Source organism: Sturnira hondurensis, unplaced genomic scaffold (genome assembly GCF_014824575.4).
Source record: "Sturnira hondurensis isolate 20B ecotype Veracruz unplaced genomic scaffold, ASM1482457v3 Scaffold0003166, whole genome shotgun sequence".
NCBI classification, from domain to species: domain Eukaryota; kingdom Metazoa; phylum Chordata; class Mammalia; order Chiroptera; family Phyllostomidae; genus Sturnira; species Sturnira hondurensis.
In genome coordinates this window covers 4,718,859-4,736,231 of record NW_028075797.1, presented here as the reverse complement: position 1 = coordinate 4,736,231, position 17,373 = coordinate 4,718,859, and the positions used below count along the sequence as shown (strand labels likewise).

At 52.8% G+C, this 17,373-nt stretch overlaps 1 protein-coding gene across 2 annotated transcripts in view; it reads right to left on the bottom strand.

Annotated features, from left to right (window-relative positions):
• Positions 1-13,566, bottom strand: part of CASTOR2 (cytosolic arginine sensor for mTORC1 subunit 2) — a 47,399-nt gene extending 33,833 nt beyond the window's left edge. For both annotated transcript variants that reach the window (XR_005065850.1, XM_037041735.1), the window contains exon 1: positions 13,199-13,566. Coding sequence is in view for 1 of the 2 variants with exons in the window: in XM_037041735.1 (XP_036897630.1) it covers positions 13,199-13,311 (113 nt within the window). In the remaining variant the exon portion in view is untranslated. The remainder of the gene's footprint in view (positions 1-13,198) is intronic.
• Between the last annotated feature and the right edge of the window lie 3,807 nt (positions 13,567-17,373).

Below are 17,373 nucleotides of genomic sequence, written 5' to 3'. Positions count from 1 at the left end.
ATGGCTAACATCTCTGGGGCCATGTCCAATCTGCCAAAGTCACTGAATCAGAGAGAGTAAGGCAGACAGTGATGTTAGAAAAAAAGAGAGAAAGTAATCAGAACATGACATAAAAGTGCAATTCTGACAAGCTGGTCACGGCAGCGTCATCGCCCCACTTTGCAGATGAAGAAACTGAGGCTCAGAGAACTCAATGCCCTGCCAAAGGCTGCGAACTACTAAGAGGACAGAATGTGTGCACTTGACAGTGAAGGGATGAAAACCTCTGGGTCCGAGAGGCGCCACCATCCTCTCTGCCCACACAGGAGCTGGGTGCCCTCAGGGGTTACCATCACGTTTGGTGGCAGTGAGGAGCCTCTTCAAGAGCCCTCTGAGGGTGGAAGGGGCAGGAGGGGGTTTTATAGGGCCTGGCGCATGGCCTCTGGGATGGCTGTTGGCGCCACGCTCCTGTGGCCTACAGGCCCTGGGAGGGTGATGCTTGGGCCCAGCTGACCCCAGAGCCTGGAGCCTCCCAATCGGATAAGCCCAGCAAAGGGTGAAAAGGCAGGGGGCTGGGGTGCTGGGACCTGGGAGCGGACAGAGCCTGGTGAGGAAGGACCAGCTTCAAGGGCCAGGCAAACCAGGGGCAGTTAAGTGTGGAGCTGGCTACCTGAGCCAAAAGGCCCGGCCAGCGGCCACCTGTACCTGCATGTGGGGGCTGGCCTTTGCGATGAGCACATGCCCAGGTGAGAGAGCAAATCAAAGTGGGGCCTTAACGATGGTGGGCTGACCGTGGGCAGGGAACTCTGGAGGAGAAAGACTCCTAAGACCCTCGCAGCCCACCGAGGACCTGCAAGCTGGCTGGAGAGAGAAGATGAAGAGTAACAAAGAGCCATGAACAAGAAGACCACCAAGTGCCTCAGGGCCAGCACACATCTGCACAAACATGCCCACCCAGACAGAAGGTGACGTAAAGGGTTCTTCTACCTACCAGGCCGTCTGATGATCTGCTGGGGGTGAGGAGGCAGGGAGCAGGCCACCCCGTCTCTGTGTACAGAGGGAAGGAGGTGTACACTCTCCCCCGTCTCTGCAGGCGCCAGGTGAGGACTTCACGGACCCTCATGCTCCTGGGCCTTCACTACAAACCTGTTTCCACACACGAAAACGATGTCTGTGCACCAGGTTGTGTGTTACAGCACGAGCTGTAAGCAACACCAAAAAAGGCGGGAACAAACGCCTGCCGGTGGGAGACGGGGTGAAGACAGGATGCTCCTGCTCCGTGGAGAACCACGCAGCAGAGTGAGGTTGAGGCAGCTGCAAAGGCCACGGCGCAGAGCAAGAACAGCAAGCACGGTTTAACGACAACTTTCGGTAAAAGACAAAGGGGGGGGGGATGATACATATGCATGTTTGCATACACGCAAACAGAAATTATCACCAAATTCCCATGAATCTCCCAACCTTGTGGGGGCAGGAACTGTGTGGCTGAAGAACAGAGGTGGGAGGGAGCTTTTACTGGGCAACTTTGTGTATCTTTGGACTTTTAATGAACTTTGAATTCATTAGCTATCCAACAATTTACAACAGGAAAACAAAATAAAACAAGGTAGGGTGGCTTTCCTGCAGGAGACAGAGCTGGGAGACTGCAAAGGCAGGGAGCAGGGAAGAGTGGGGGGCGCTGAGAAGGCGAAGGAAAGGGGGTGTACCGGGGAGCCAGACAGTCCTGGAGTCAAGCCCCAGCCCTGCTGTTCACCTGCACCTGGCTGCCGGGCAGTCACCAATCCTCTTCCCCTTCTGCCCAGGCCCTGGGCAGGGTCGGTGGGGGGTGGGAGTGGGTATGGACATCCCAGCCATAGCCTGCTGCCAGGACAATGGAGGAGTCTCAAAAGACGATGGGGTTCCTGCCTCTCCCACCCATGTGTAATCCTCTCTCTGTCTGGTGGGCAGGGTTGGCGGGGGGCTCTGACCCTGACCTGCCTAACAGGCCAGGTGAACTGCGACCCTAGCACTCTGCCTTCTCTCCGTGCAGTGCTCCCAGGAGAAGTTGCTGGGTGTCCCCTACTGAGCCTGGGCCCTGCGGGGGTGGGTCAACAATGGATGGGGGTGGGCTCCCAAAATGTCTAGACTCAACATGAAGACAAACAGCTGGCTGAAGCCTTCCTGAGGCCTGACCCACGCTTAGCCTCTGCTTAAAGAGCAGAGTAGCAGGCCCCGTTGGAGAGGCCCCAAGTCACATCTCCCAGAGCCCCAGGACACCCAGGGCACCTGAGGGTTGTGGAGTCTGGCAGATGCTCAGGGACACCTCGCTGGTGGCGGCCGATATCAGCTGAGTACCTCCTGGATGCTGGGTCCTAGACAAATGAGATTCCTGTAATACCCCTGGGGCCAGCAGTACCACCCCCATTTTCCAGATAAGAAAACTGAGACTTACTGAGGCAAAATAACTCTCCAAAGGTGGTGCTATGGGCTGACTACCTGTGCCCTCTAAACTCGTACGTTTGGTGTCAAGTCACACTTGTGAACCAGTGGAGAAGGAAGCTGTGAGGGCCAAGGGCCCTTGAAAGAACCTTCCCCACCGCGCAGCCGCTGCCGTCCCCAGCCACCGTGGATGAGCCTGACCTCCCTCCCTCAGGGGGAAGGACAAGCGCCTGGAGGGCTGGAGGCACACTTCCTGGGTCACACACTCACCTGAACCTTGGGCCCCTCCTCAACCTGTACCTGCGAGAAGGCATTGAGACGTGGAGAAAGCCTGCTTTCACAGGACAGATACTGTGTGGGGTGAGCGTGGGGATATTCAAGAACCTTCATTCTGTGCAAGAACTCAGGGGTCCTGGCTTTTGAGAACCAGCACTCCCCGAGGCATTAACACAGGGCCATTTTCCAATGGTGTGATTTTTCAAGGGACATTTCAGCAGCACAGCTGGTGTACAAAGTGAGTACCAGGGACACTGTGGAACCCCCACCGCCGTCACCTCCCAGCCCCGCAGCCCCTAGTGCTCAGACTCCAGACCAGGTGCAGACCTAAGCACTTTGTCACTTTATCTACATGATCTCATTTAATCCCTGGGACAGCCCTCTGGTGTGGGTGCTACCGCCTTCTCTGTTTTTCAGTGGAAAATGACAACTAAAGGCAATTCAAGTTCAACTGGATAATCTGGACTGAAGCACTGGGGGAGGGGACATGGCTAGAGGGAAGCTGAGGGGGGAATCTCTGAGTAGCATTTGGGGAAGAGCAGATAAAAAAATGTGGTTGCGGTGTCCTCAAGCCCGGTGCTCCCTACGCCTGGGCTATTCACTGGGGCCTGCAGAGCCTGGCCTGAGGAGCCATTCGGGCACCTTGTCATTTACAGGTGGCCCTCCCAATGCCTCTCCAGCGCCCTCATTCCCAACTGTGACCCTGGGTGGACGGCCCACCCCAGAGGGAATGCTCGGCTCAGAGGGTCCAGTCTGGGTGGGTGCATGAGCTCTCCCAGGGCGCTTACCACGGACGGGGGTCCTTCCAGGGAAGGGGAGGAATGAATCAGAGACAGGTCCCAGGCCCTGGTTGTGGCGGGGGGGCGGAGGGAGGGAACAGGAGTTTCCTGCGAACCCTGCCCCGGCCTCACCCCTAATGTGGGTAAGTGGGGGGTGGAGTCCAAGGACTGTTCTAAACTTCCCCCACCCCTTTCAGCGTTCTAGATCCTACTGCAGGCTCTCGATTCCAACTCTAAAAAGAAAGGGGTGGAGGAGGGTTTCTTCCGACTTCTGTGGCTCCCTCTGCACCACACCACACAGCTGGGGTATAACTCGGTGCCTGTCCTGAGGCCCATGATGCCACATGTTAACTGTCCCACAGAGAGCGCGGAATGGACAGTTTCAGTGTCCTGAGGACGGTGGAGAAGGGCCATTCCCTGCGGGACTCCTGGGAGGGCTGGGCATGCAGAATCCCTGCTGCTTAAGCCACTGAGATGGCAGTGACAGCCCCCACCCACGTCAGGCTTGGCCTTTAGAGACGCCCATTCTCACTGGGCCAAACCTTCCAGGCTGGGCAAACACCACTGCCCGGCACTATCACTGACCAGTCTCACAGACAGGACGGCAGGGCTCAGGATAGGAAGTGACCAGTCTGGCCCGCACAGCTTGTGCATGGCACAGCCAGGGCACCCGACTCGGGTGGCAGGGACATCAGGGCAAATGAGAAGGTGTCCTGGTCAGAGAAGAGGGGTAGTGAGAATGAAGTATGAATGAAGAGAAGGTAGGGAGGGGTCTGGGGAGGCAGACTCCACAGGGCAGGGTCTTTGGGGCCACCCTCAGGACCTGGACTTCATGCCGGAGCCACACAGCGAGCCACACAGCAGTGGGATGGGACTGGATTTCTTTGCAAGTCAAAGCTGCCCTCCTGCTGAGAAGGAGGCCCAGGGAGCAGGAGTAGGACCAGGGTCCTCCTCCTGGGGGGCCACAGGTCGGGTGCGGAGAAGGGGGGATTACAGAAAGGGCCCGGAGAGAGGCTGGACTGAGGACACAGAGCAGGGCAGGAACAGGTCTGGTGGGAGCATCATTTGGGGCACGCCAGGTCTGGGGTGTACAAGCACCAGTTGGACAGAACTTCCCATTGTGGGGTATAGAGAGCGGCCCCCAAGGCCTTGGTGGGAGCAGACAGCTCACACCATTGAAAGGCTCGCTGGAGGGCACTGGGCTCCTGGCTCTGACTGCCTGACCTTGCAGCAGGCCGCCCACCTCCATCAGTCCCCACAACTCTCCCAAATCTGAAAAAGCTCCCCCTGTCAAATAAAAATCTGAATTAGTCATTCCATCCTGCAACAACCAGACTGACCTCTCTGATGACTCCGAGGCCAAGCATACCGGCAGCGCTGTGGGCGCAGAGGCCGCCCCCGCCCCACGCTCGCCACCCAGTGGACCCTTGCCACCCAGCTCACCAAGCCACCTGGCCAGGGCTGAGCTATAAGCTTCTAAGGTGTATGATGGGTGACTTATCTCAAAAAAGCTGTTGTTCAAAAAGAAACACACTAAAACCCTACTCTTTACTTTGTGTTTTTATGATCTTGGGCAAGGTACTGAAGTATTTAGTGCCTCAGTTTCCTCATCTGTGAAGTGGGGCTGGTAGCAGCACCTGTACAGTGAGGGTGGTTGTGAGGATTAAATGAGTTAGTACATAACATGCTCAGAGCCACTGTCTCACTGGCCTTAATCTGTGACCACGCTGCCCTGACTCACTGGCCTCCACCTGCCACACTGCCCTTTGAGTCCTCACACTACTAGGCTCTTCTTTCTAAAAAAAATTTTTTTAAAAAACACATGTGATATAAAATTTGCCATCTTAACCATTTCTGAGTGTGTGCAGTTCAGCAGTATTTGCAGCGTGGCCCACGCCCCAGCTCCTTTCATTTTGCAAAACAGAAATTCCATCACCATTAAACAGCTCCTATGGCACCCCCCCCAGCTCCTGTCACCCATCATTCACCTTTCTACGATTTTAACAACTCCAGGTACCTCATGGAAGTGGAATTGTACAGTGTTTGTCCCTTTATGACTAGCTAATTTCACGTAGCATGGCGTTCTCAAGGTCAACCCACACTGTAGCCTGTGTCAGAATTTCCTTCCTCTTTAGGGCTGAGTAGCATTCCACCGTCTGGGTGAGCAAGACGTGTGTGTGCCATGTCTTGCTCACCCATTCAGTTGCTGACGGACACGCGCGTTTCCACCTTTTGGGTGTGGGGAGTGCTGCTGCTGTGCACGCTGGAGGACAGACAAGACCTAAGCTCTTAGGCACCTACCTCAGGGAGCAGAATATGTCCAATATATTATACTTCAGGCAAGCACAAATGGAAGGCATCTGGAGGCGAGTTTCCCTTTAGAAGTTTTAATTTAACCCCCCCCCCCCAAAACCGATTGGCTAAAGGTTTGGGTGAACTGTCAGCTTCNAGGGCTGAGTAGCATTCCACCGTCTGGGTGAGCAAGACGTGTGTGTGCCATGTCTTGCTCACCCATTCAGTTGCTGACGGACATGGGCGTTTCCACCTTTTGGGTGTGGGGAGTGCTGCTGCTGTGCACGCTGGAGGACAGACAAGACCTAAGCTCTTAGGCACCTACCTCAGGGAACAGAATATGTCCAATATATTATACTTCAGGCAAGCACAAATGGAAGGCATCTGGAGGCGAGTTTCCCTTTAGAAGTTTTAATTTAACCCCCCCCCCCCAAAACCGATTGGCTAAAGGTTTGGGTGAACTGTCAGCTTCTGGAGAGCTCAGTGGGCCTGCCTGCCTGCACCAAGGCACAGCACAGGGTCTGGCGAGACTAGGCTGGCTATTCACCCAAGAGGTCTATTGTAAGAAAAAACCTTGCTAGCTGTGTGCAGGCTCAGGAGAGACCAATTCAGTCCTTCACAATGGCCTCGGCATGACCACCAGAGATAGGTTGGTGCCACGGAGCACTGGTCCTGAGGCCTGGATAGGTGCCTGGGATAAAGACAGAGCGGGACCAGCCTCCACCCCAAGGCAGGGTGATCCCAGGAAGATGCTCGCCCAGCCCCAGGGGGCTTCCTGGAGGAGCTGATGCTGGTACCGACTCCAAGAAGAGTGTGCGTCAGGTGAAGGACTGAGAGAGCTGTCTGGCTGGACTAGAGCTAAGGAGATCCCCCTTTCTGCTTTGTCCTGTTCTCCAAGGCAACTGGTTTCAATGCTCCCTGTTGTTCTCAAAAATGTCCCCACTAGGATGATAACCAGTCACTGTATTAGCTGTCTACTGCATAGCAAATGACCCGAAAACTTAGTGGCTTAAGACAACAAACTTCTCTCTCTCAGTTCCCATGGGTTAGGAACTTGGCTGGGTGTGGCTCAACTGCTTGAGGACCTCTTACGTGGTGGGTTGGTGGCAGTCCAACTGCTGACAGGGGCTGTGGCCCTGGGTGGGCCCGCCCGAGAGGGAGGGTCTGCTGTCAGGGTGGCTCCCTCACGGGCTGTTGGAGGATCGCCTCAGTGCCTCTCCGCTGTGGGCCCTTCCACAGGGCTGCCCGAGTCCTCACAACATGGCGGCTGGCTCTGCTCGGAGCAAGGGATGAGAGAGAGAGAGAGAGAGAGAGAGAGAGAGAGAGGGAGAGGGAGAGGGAGAGGGGCAGCAGCTGTCCTTTGATGCTGCATTGGAAGCCTCGCAGCCTCACTTCTGTCACCTCCCATCAGTTAGAAGAAAGTCACTAACCCGGACTTCACCTACAGGCAGGGGAGTTCCAGCTTTTGAAGGGAACAGTGTCAAACACTTTGGGATATTTAAAAACTAACGAGTTACTCTAAAAATAGGGCATGTGTGGTGTAGGGACAAGACAAAGCCAGAGAGGACACAAGAAGTCAGAGCCAGGAATATCCACAATGCCAGGTAAAGCAAGTAAACCTGGATCAGGCCCAGTCTGAGAAGGACTTTGAGCAAGCAGAGCTATGGTCAGGGATTTAGGGTGACCCCCCAACATGTTCCAGCTTGGGCCCCATCGCCTCTGTCCGCTTCTGGAGCTGTCTCCTCCACGTGGGCCGTTGGGCCTCTCACCCTCTGGCTTTGGCAGAGAACACCTTTTCCCTCCACACAGGGCAGAAGCTCCTTTTGTGTTTCCCACTGGGCTCTGCTCATGCAGGTGCATGATGCACAGGTTTTGCATGAAGAAAACACACCACAGGCACCAACCCCATGCAGTGGTCACAATGGGCCACAGTCTGTGCTCTGCATATGCCTTTCTCTTTCCAGCTTCCAGGCCTTTGCTTCTCCTGCCTAGAGGGCTCTGGCTGTGCCAAGTATCTGCACTGCCCTGAAGACAGATAGACAGACAGACAGACAAGAGACCCATGGGGTTGAGTCTCCTGTGGGAATTCGCTTATTGCACATTCACCTTGGGGACTTTCAGCTTCCTGCACTGGAATACATTTCAGGAGAATGATTTTGCCCCTACCCTCTACTTCCTTGCTGTGGGGAGCAGTGCTATGGCCTTCTGGTGACACCTCTATTGAGTGNTTCCAGGCCTTTGCTTCTCCTGCCTAGAGGGCTCTGGCTGTGCCAAGTATCTGCACTGCCCTGAAGACAGATAGGCAGACAGACAGACAAGAGACCCACGGGATTGAGTCTCCTGTGGGAATGCGCTTATTGCACATTCACCTTGGGGACTTTCAGCTTCCTGCACTGGAATACATTTCAGGAGAATGATTTTGCCCCTACCCTCTACTTCCTTGCTGTGGGGAGCAGTGCTATGGCCTTCTGGTGACACCTCTATTGAGTGGTCCCTGGAGGAGGTGTGCCTAAACCTGTGTGCTTTTAGGCCCGGCCCCACAGTCATCAAGACTGGGTCTATGATTAGACTTCCTGGGTTTGAATCCCAGCTCTACCACTTCTGTGTGTCCTGGGGCACTCAAGTTTCTCAGTTTGCTCATCTGTAAAAGAGGGGCAACCTGGCCAACATGGAGTTGTCATCGTGGCTCTCACTGCATACTTATCGGTGTTCCCAGTTGTGCCTTACAGGGTTGCAGAGAACAAATCCGCGTCCCAGAGGGTGGCACTAGTTTCCACCTCCCAGTAACCACGGTGCAGTGAATCCTGACTGGTCCGTGATGGTCTCACTCCGTGTGCATGTGATTGGTGCAGGCACGCTCATGGGACCCAGTCTCATCAGTGACATGAGGAAGTCTGTGCGGGAGCAGAGGGTGTTCCTGGAAAGGATTTCTCAGAGACACCTTGAGACAACAGCCCTTTCCCTCCACTAAGTTTGCTCCGGCCCATAAGGCCTGGAGTTGCCCCGGCTGTTCCACAGGGAACCACACCATCAAGCTGAGGATGGCCAAACACACAGGAAGGCTGGGGTCCTTGATGATATCATCAAGCCTTTAAATTATCAACCCTAGAGCAGCCCGACTTATAACCTATCATGCAAAGTTCACACTGCTTATTGTTGAGGCCAGCTAAGCAATGGCCCAAGGCATCCAGCTGATATTCCACAGTGGGTCACATTTCATCTTTTTGAGATTAAGCCCATCATACCAACACATATGAGCTCAGCTGTGCACTCAGGGAGGACTTCCTGGAGGTGGTGGGGCTAAAATGACATCTAAAAGAATGAGCAGATGGACAAAGCGGGTAGGGCAAAGAGTAACATTCGAGGCAGACAGAACAGAGGCATGAGGCTGGAGACACCACAGCATGTGGGTGTGGGTGTAGGAGTGTGGGTCTGTTACAGCTGGGAGCCATGAGAGACAAGGCTGCAGAGAAGGAAGTGTCGGGTTGTGGTGGGTCTTCAGCTATGCTACAGAACCTGAGTCCATCACAAGGGTTGACGAGAAGCTCTGTGGGTACCCTTGGTTTTGCTCACCCAGGGTCTTGCCATCTAGCAGTGTGCCTTGAATAAGTGCACTGAGCTGGCTTCTGCCCCCTGTTCTGGCTGTGCCCAGGTGCTGCCCTGAGTGGGAGCAAAGAGCCAGGGCAGGGATGCTGGGCTGTGCTTCTCCAGGTGTGATCTGCCTGCCACGTTTCTTCCAGCCCCCAAGGGCACTCATGAGAGACTCTGGCTGAAATCTGGGTCACCCTGTGCCCGAGTGGAACATCCATCACACAGGCAGTTACTAAGTGCCTACAAAGCACTGTGCTAAGCACAGTAGAGAGAGGACCTGGTTCAAATCCCAATTTTGTTTTTTCCCAGCGGTGTGACCTTGAGCAAGGCACTTTACTTTCTCCAAACCCAGTGCTTCTAGTGAGAGATGGTGAAATCAGTGGTGGCACTGTTAATCTCTGGTACTTGGGGCGGGGGAGTTGATAAAAAAGATGCACAAGAGGATTCCTGGGCATAAAGTTGAGGTGGGAGAATAAGACAAGCAAACAATATCCTGTTATAGACAAAAGTTAAGAAGTGATGAAACATGAAGCGGAGGGGGCATCTGAGCTGGGCCATCAGAAAGTAGAGAGTCTAGATGGGAGGTGATGAGGACAAACATTCCTGCTGGAAGACAAGGGTCACAAAGGCGGGGCAGAAGGGATACAGAAAGCCGGCAGGTGCCACTGTGTGCTCCTAAACCCTTTAGAACAGAATGCTGCAAACAGAAGTGCTGGGCATCACTGTTGCATTTGGGCATCATTTACAACCTGTAATAGCAAAACTCTGAGCTTATGTCAGAAAAATGCAGATTCAAGTCCTGGCTCTACCACTTACTGTGTGACCTTGAGCAAGTCACTTAACCTTTGAGTCTCAGTCCTTTGCAAAACAGGTGTAAAACCTGATTCAAAGGGTTGTACGCACCAGGGTATACGCAGGATCTGGGACCAAGACCCCATTTATCACCTAGCTAATTCCTATTTTAAAGCCATAAGATCCAGCGCCACCTCCTGCAGGAAGTCTCTATGCTTCCCTCAAGCTGTCCCCAACACCTGCTCCACCCCAGTAGACACCCCCCCTCCCTGATTCTACCTACCTACTGTATTGTGATCACCTCAGTCCTTCTCTCCTATCAGGCTCTGGGCTTCCAAGAGGGAGGGACATCTTTGGGAACCAGCTGCACCCCCATACAGAATGGGGGTCTACCAATGCCATATTCCTCCCCAAGCCCCCACCCGGGCAGACACCAGAGGGACGAAGTGACTAAGTCTGTTGGGGTGGAGGGAAAGGGGTTTCAGGAAAGTTTCATAGTGAGATTACCGTATCTTGAGGGTTGGATAGAAAGTTGCTGGGGAAAGGGGTTCCAGGCTGAGACAGAAGCACTAAAGCACAGAGGTGTGAAGGGAAGGAGAAAACTGTGAGTCACCAGAGTGTTTGCCAGAGAGTGGCTAAAGAGAAGGATTCTGGACCCAAATCTGGAAAGGCCTCAAATGCCATGGCAAGAGTCGCCCCTATGGACAGTGACTGAAAACCTGTACGCAGGTGGCACAGAGACCCTGGCGGGGGGTGGGGGGTGGATGCTGTACTAGGTTGATCTGAACTTAGGTTGGGGGTGGGGTGAGGAAAATGAAAGGGCTAGGGGCCACCGCTAGTGGGTAGGTACTGATGGAAACATCAAAGAGGACCAAAAGTCTACCTGGGTGACCGATCGATCATTCAGAATAGCTTAAATAGTATATCCATATTCCACTTTATACTTGATAAAAAACCCATTTCCATAATTACTCCATGCTACACACACAGCAGTTCTCTGAAAACTTGCTGTTCAAGTGGTGCTGTCTTCATCACAGAAAAACTGACAGTCAGAGAAGGAACAGGGCCTTGCCACTGTCAAGCAGGCACTGAGGGGCTAGTCATAATCTGAAGCCAGTATCCTGGCCGGGAGTGCCAGGAGGCAGCTTTCGGCCATTTGACAAACGAACTCAGCATCTTTTAGAACAGTACCCTAGAGACTTGGAGATGACCTTTGACCTCCAAGTCATTTTGAGACTGCACTGGTCACCTGGTCACCAGACGCCCCCAGCAGGAGAGGGAGAAGCGGGACCCACTGAAGGGTGGGTTTTCCTTAGTTAGACAGGTGGTCAGGGACTTGTGCACTGGGCATGCCTATCTATGAGTCCTCCAAACTGGACCCTGGGGTGGGGCTGGAAGAGGGTCAGTCCCTCCACAAAGGGCAGAGGGATTGGCCCCTTTGGGCCTTCCTAAGAAGCCCTCCAATGCCCCCTCCTCCCAGCACCCAGGCCCCAACAGCCGCAGCCTGAGTCATCATCCCAGTTTGAATGGTAGCCGAGAAAGCAGCCAGGGGGCTGCCTGGGGCTGAGGGCCAAGGGTTGGAAAAACAAGGCCGCTTTCTCCTACTCCAGCCTTGGAACCCAAGACAGGGTGGGGGGTAGAGAGAGGGCAGGTAGATGCAGGATGATGGGTGTCAACAGCCAGGGGGGGATGTGTGTACGTGTGTGGGGTGGGGGTGGAGCGGAGGAGAGATTCAGAACCTGAGCTGTGGGCTTTTCCTTTTAAATTAACCTGTTTAATAATTACCTTTGCAATCAAAGGATCCAGGGCCCAGCAAAGACAGGGATTTCAACCCTCTAGACCCCATCGGGCCGCCTGAGAAGAAAGTAAACAAGATGCCACTGGCAGATCTCGTTCCATCTTGCAAACAATGGCGGGACTGAGCTCTCCGCTCAGACACAAACATCAAAGTGAGGTTTCCAGGCAAGAACTTTACCAGGCAGATAAGAGGCTTGGATTGAATTATTTCCCTGCATCCCGGAGCTCCCTCGAGCCCAGCGCCCGAGGGGGCAGCTTAGGGCTGGTCATTTTAACATTAACCTTGACCTGTAATTTATTCATTCAATTTGCAGCGAGGTAGAACCAACTCCACCTCAGCCTCCGAAAAACCAACCAGCAATAACTTCATCCCTTTGAACAGTCACAATGGTGGGCAAACAAGGGATTTAAGTTACAGAGGCTAGCTCAGCTCACACTCGTACTCCACTGGGCTCCGGCTCCTTAAAAAACAAAACAAAACACCCTAATCCAAGCACCCACAAGGGCTCACAAAATCAGACCTGACCTGGCACTAGGAAAATCCAACTTGTTTTTCTTCAACCTCCCAAGGCCTTCAACTATTTTTCCTCCTGCAGCATCCAAGCCCAGCCTCAAGGCAGAGCCATAAACACGCCTGCTCCTCCCCCTTCCACGGTTCGGCAAAACACCCCCCTCCCACCTTCCCGGACCCCAAGGATTAAGAACCGCCGCGACCGTCACCCGCAGCCCCTCTCCCGCCCTCACCCAGCCCCCCACAACGTCAGCAACAGCCGCAGCACCTTGAGATAAACACCCACTAATGATTTCATGCTACCCGCCGCACTCAACAGAATCCCTCCCCCCCCTCCCGCCCCGCCACCCTCCCGGCCCTGGATGGGGGCCGGCCCAACCGAGGGATTGGGGGATGGGGAGGGTGGTAGTTGGTTTTTTTCACTGCCGCGTCCCCACACCTGTTTTTCATTCATTCATTCGTTCGTTCATTCATTCACGGATTCGTCACTGCAGCCACCCCGGCCCTCCGAATCTCGGGAAGGGTCTGGGAGGGAGGGGGCTGAGATGGAGGAAGACAGCGGCCGGGATGCGTTTTAGGGGGTCGGGGTGGAAGGACCCCGTTTGAAGGCAGATTGGGTGCCTTTGTCAAAAGCAACGAGAGCTGCGGGGCGAGGGCGCTCCCCGGGGCTGGAAGTTGTTTTCCGAGCGGCAGCGGCGAGGACAACCGCCCGGGTGCGCCTCTTTGTCTCTCCCCGGCCGGCGCCGCGTCCCCGCGCGCTCACCTGGTCTTGGAGGACAGGAAGGCAAGTTTGATCAGGCCGTAGGTGAAGAGCGGGATACTCTCCTTGGCGACGCTGGCAACTTGCAGTCGGTGCTCTAGGATGTGGAGTTCCATCGTCCGCCCGCGCTCCGCCGCGGCTCATCCGCGGGGGGCGAGCCGGGGCCCCCGCCCCCTGCGCGCCCTGCCGGCACCGAGCGCCGCGGGCAACCGCCCCGGGGACCGGGAGCTCGGCGGCGGGAGGGCCCGGGCGGACAAAGGAGAGGCCCGTTAAGCTGCGAGGGGCCACGGGCGGCAGGCTGCGGGCGAGGGCGGCAGCGGTGGCGGAGCGGCGGCGCACGGCGCCCGGCGCGGAGAGCAGCTGGTGTTCGCTGTAACAAACAACTTGCCACTCAAACGCCGGCTCGCTGGGCATGCGCGGCTACGGCGGGGCGTGCCGGGACTTGTAGTCGTTCTCTGCCCGGCGCTGCCCGCTGCTGATGTCAGGGATGGGCGGCCGAGCGAGGGGTCAGCCTGGTGCTCTGGAAATGCACGAGTGCGGGCCCCCACGGGACCACTGGGTAGGCGCAGGGCAGAAGTGGGGGCTTTCAAGCCAGCCTGAGCCTAGGTGCAAGCTCTGTCACTTAGCGCTCGGAACTGGTGGCTTTGGGATACTAATCCAATGCAGCTCCAGCGCTGGAGGAGGCCCGAGCCTGGAAGGGGAGAGATGAGGAGAAACCAGTAATTACAGTGCAGAGAAGCAAAACAGAGAGGGGTACTCGGGTCAGAGATGAAGCCGAGGAGTTTAAGGGGTTTTCTTGGAGGAGGGGACATCCAGGCTGGGTTCTGAAGGATGAATGGGAGCTCGCGGAGGAGGCGGGCGGGGGCGCGCGGGGACCGAGGCCAAGGGCCTTCCAGGCAGAAGGAACAGCGTGTCCAAAGGCACAGAAGCGTGAAAGACTCCACCGTGTTGTGTTTGGCTTTGTTGGAGCGAAAAATGTGAGGGAGGAAAGTCAGAGATAAGGCAGGCGCAGTCACCAGGAATCCGGTCGAGAGGGGTTATGTGTGCAGAGCTAGTGAGGGGGCCATTTATCCCGCAGGAGGAGGGGTGATGGCGATTTGGAAGGCCAAATTAGGGAAAAGTGGGAAATACATTTGCAAGGCTTCCCACCTCATGGCCTCTATGTCAGTGACCATATCCCTCAGTGGTTCCCCCTTACTGGCTGGCCGGGTTTGAAATTTTCTAAGTTAGAGTTACTGATGCTTTGCCATTTGGTAGAGTAATTTGGAGATGGGATGGGCAGACTGGGGACTCTTATTTTAAGGGAAGTTCGGGTTGTGCTCCTTCACACTCTTTCTCACCCCTTCTCTGTTAGGTAGGAACATATTAGGCTCCCTCATTTCCACAAAAGGGTGTGGAACCTGCCTGCTGATCTTAGAGCATGCTTGTCCCCTTATGTCTTTTTGTCATTAGAGAATGTACTAGCCTCTAGTAAAGAATAGACTTACTTTGCTTTGTTTTTCTGTCTTCCTCTTCTAGAATCTCAACTCCACTGAGGCAGTGATTTTTGTCTGTACTTGCTGTGTTCCCGGTGCCTGCAATGTGACTGGCATGTGCAAGACATGCATTTAATATTTATGGAGTGCATAAGTGCATCCATCTATTCCTTTAGAATCTAGAGATCTAGAAGGCCCCAAAAGAATTGCACTCAGGGCCAGGCAAGTAACATGAATGTGTGAAGTGGTTCGGTATCAGACAGTCGGAAATGGTACAAGAGAAGGGAGGCCCGCCCGAAGGCATAAAATTTAATTTTAAAATAACCAACAGGTGAAGCCAAACAAGACTAAAAGCAGGAATTGGCCAGCTTTCTAACTGGCTTTGGATGGCCAAGTCAGTATTTTTCAGTCTGTAGGCCATGACCCATGCGTGCATGGTGAAATTAATTTAGCAAGGCATGACTAGCATTAAAAAAACAAATAGAGAATGGCATCGTGCTTTGCACACAGTAAGGGTAAGTTACTATCATCTTTTCTTTGTTCAGGAAACGCCTGCCTGGGTGTGTACACGTGTGCATTCGTGCACTGGATCTTCATTTGGTGCACACATGCAGGGGTATTCAAACTTTTGGCAACTCAGGGCCACACTGGAAGAAAAAGAGTTGTCTTGGGCCACACTTTAGATATACAGACACTAATGAAAACAAAAAGGATCTCATAATGTTTTAAGTAAATTTACGATTTTGTGTTGGGCCGCATTCATGGCCATCCTGGGCTGCATGTGGCTGGTGGGCCGTGGATTAGACACTCCTGAACGTGTTCCTTACTGTGGGTCTCGGTCAAAACCACTTGAAAACACTGTGGGCTTTCCATTTGATTTGTATAGTGGCTTTGTATTTTGAGTTGTATTTGGTACTTAATATATTTGTAAAACTGCCTACTGAAATTAATATTGGGATGTTAAAGAAACTGGCCTTTGGGTTGCCAAGTCCAGAGGATAGTTTCAGGTCGGGACTAGGATGAGACGTTCACTCCCAAGGTAGCGTAAGCACTGGCTTGGCACTTTCCCAGTGGAGTTCACACCCCTCTTGATTCCTTTGCACGATGCTCTTGTGGTTCTTCTCTGATTCATCTGGGTTTCCCTTTGCCCAACCATAAAATGAGTGGAGGTCCACCTGGTGTTCTTTTTTTAAAAAAAATTTTAAGAACTTTATTGAGATATAATGTATATACTATGCAATTCTTTTATTCATTCATTTATTTTAGTATGTTCCATTGATTATGCTATTATAGTTGTCCCAATTTTTCTCATTTTGCCCCCTTCCCCTACCCAGTACCCTCCTTCCCTCCAACAATCCCTCTGCCCCTTAGTTCATGTCCATGGGTTGTGCATAAGAGTTTTTTGGCTTCTCCATTTCCTATGTTGTTCTTAACATCCCCCTGTCTATTTTGTACCTATAATTATGCTTCTTAATCTCTTGACCTTTCCCCCCTTTCCCCTCCCACCTGATAACCTTCCATATGATCTCCATGTCTGTGATTCTATTCTTGTTCTGCTTGTTTGCTTACTTTATTTTTGTCTTTGTTTTTCATATTCAGTTGTTGATAGTTGTGAGTTGTCATTTTAATGTTCATAGTTTTGATTTTTTTCTTAAATAAGTCCCTTTAACATTTCATGTAATAATAACTTGGTGATGATGAATTCCTTTAGCTTTACCTTGCTGGGAAGCACTTTATCTGCCCTTCCATTCTAAATGATAGCTTTGCTGGATAGAACAATCTAGGTTGTAGGACCTTGTTTTTTATCACTTTGAATACTTCTTGCCAGTCCCTTCTTGACTGCAAAGTTTCTTTTGAGAAATCAGCTGGCAGTCTTATGGCAACTCCTTTGTAGGTACTCTCTTCTTTTTCCTTGGTGCTTTTAACATTCTCTCTTTATTTTTAACCTTTGGCGTTTTAATTATGATGTGCCTTGATGTGTTCCTCTTTGAGTCCAACTTATTTGGGACTCTCCGAGTCCCAAATTCCTGGACTTCCTGGAAGTCTATTTCTTTTGCCAGATTGGGGAAGTGTTTTTTTTTTCATTATTTTTCCAAGTAAGTTTTCAATTTCTTGCCCTTCTTCTTCTCCTTTTGACAACCCTATGATTCATGCATTGGTACATGCATAAATTAAAGTTGTCCCAGAGGTTCCTGAGCCTCTCCTGGTGTTTTTCAGTTCTTCTTTCTTCTTTTTGATCTGGTTGAATGTTTATTTCTTCCTTTTGTTCCAAATTGTTGACTTTAATCCCAGCTTCCTTCCCTTCCCTGTTGGTTCCCTGTGTATATTTTTTTATTTCACTTAGTGTAAACTTAATTTCTTCCTTTGTTTTGTAGTTGTACTCATGAGTTCTTTGAGCATCCTGATCACTAGTGTTTTGAACTCTGCATCTAATAGATTGGCTATCTCTGTTTCGTTTAGTTCTTTTTCTGGGGTTTCATTTTGTTCTTTCATTTTGGCCACATTTCTTTGTCTCCTCAGTTTGGCAGCCTCCCTGTGTTTGTTTCTGTGTATTGGGTAGAGCTGCTTTGACTCCCTGTCTTAGTAGTGCTGCCTATGTAGAAAAGTGACCTGTAAATTGGGAGGGGCAGAGCCTTAGGTAATTGCCAGGGTGGGGCAACCCACCACACCACTTTGTGGCTCTGTGTGTGTGTGTGTGGCGGG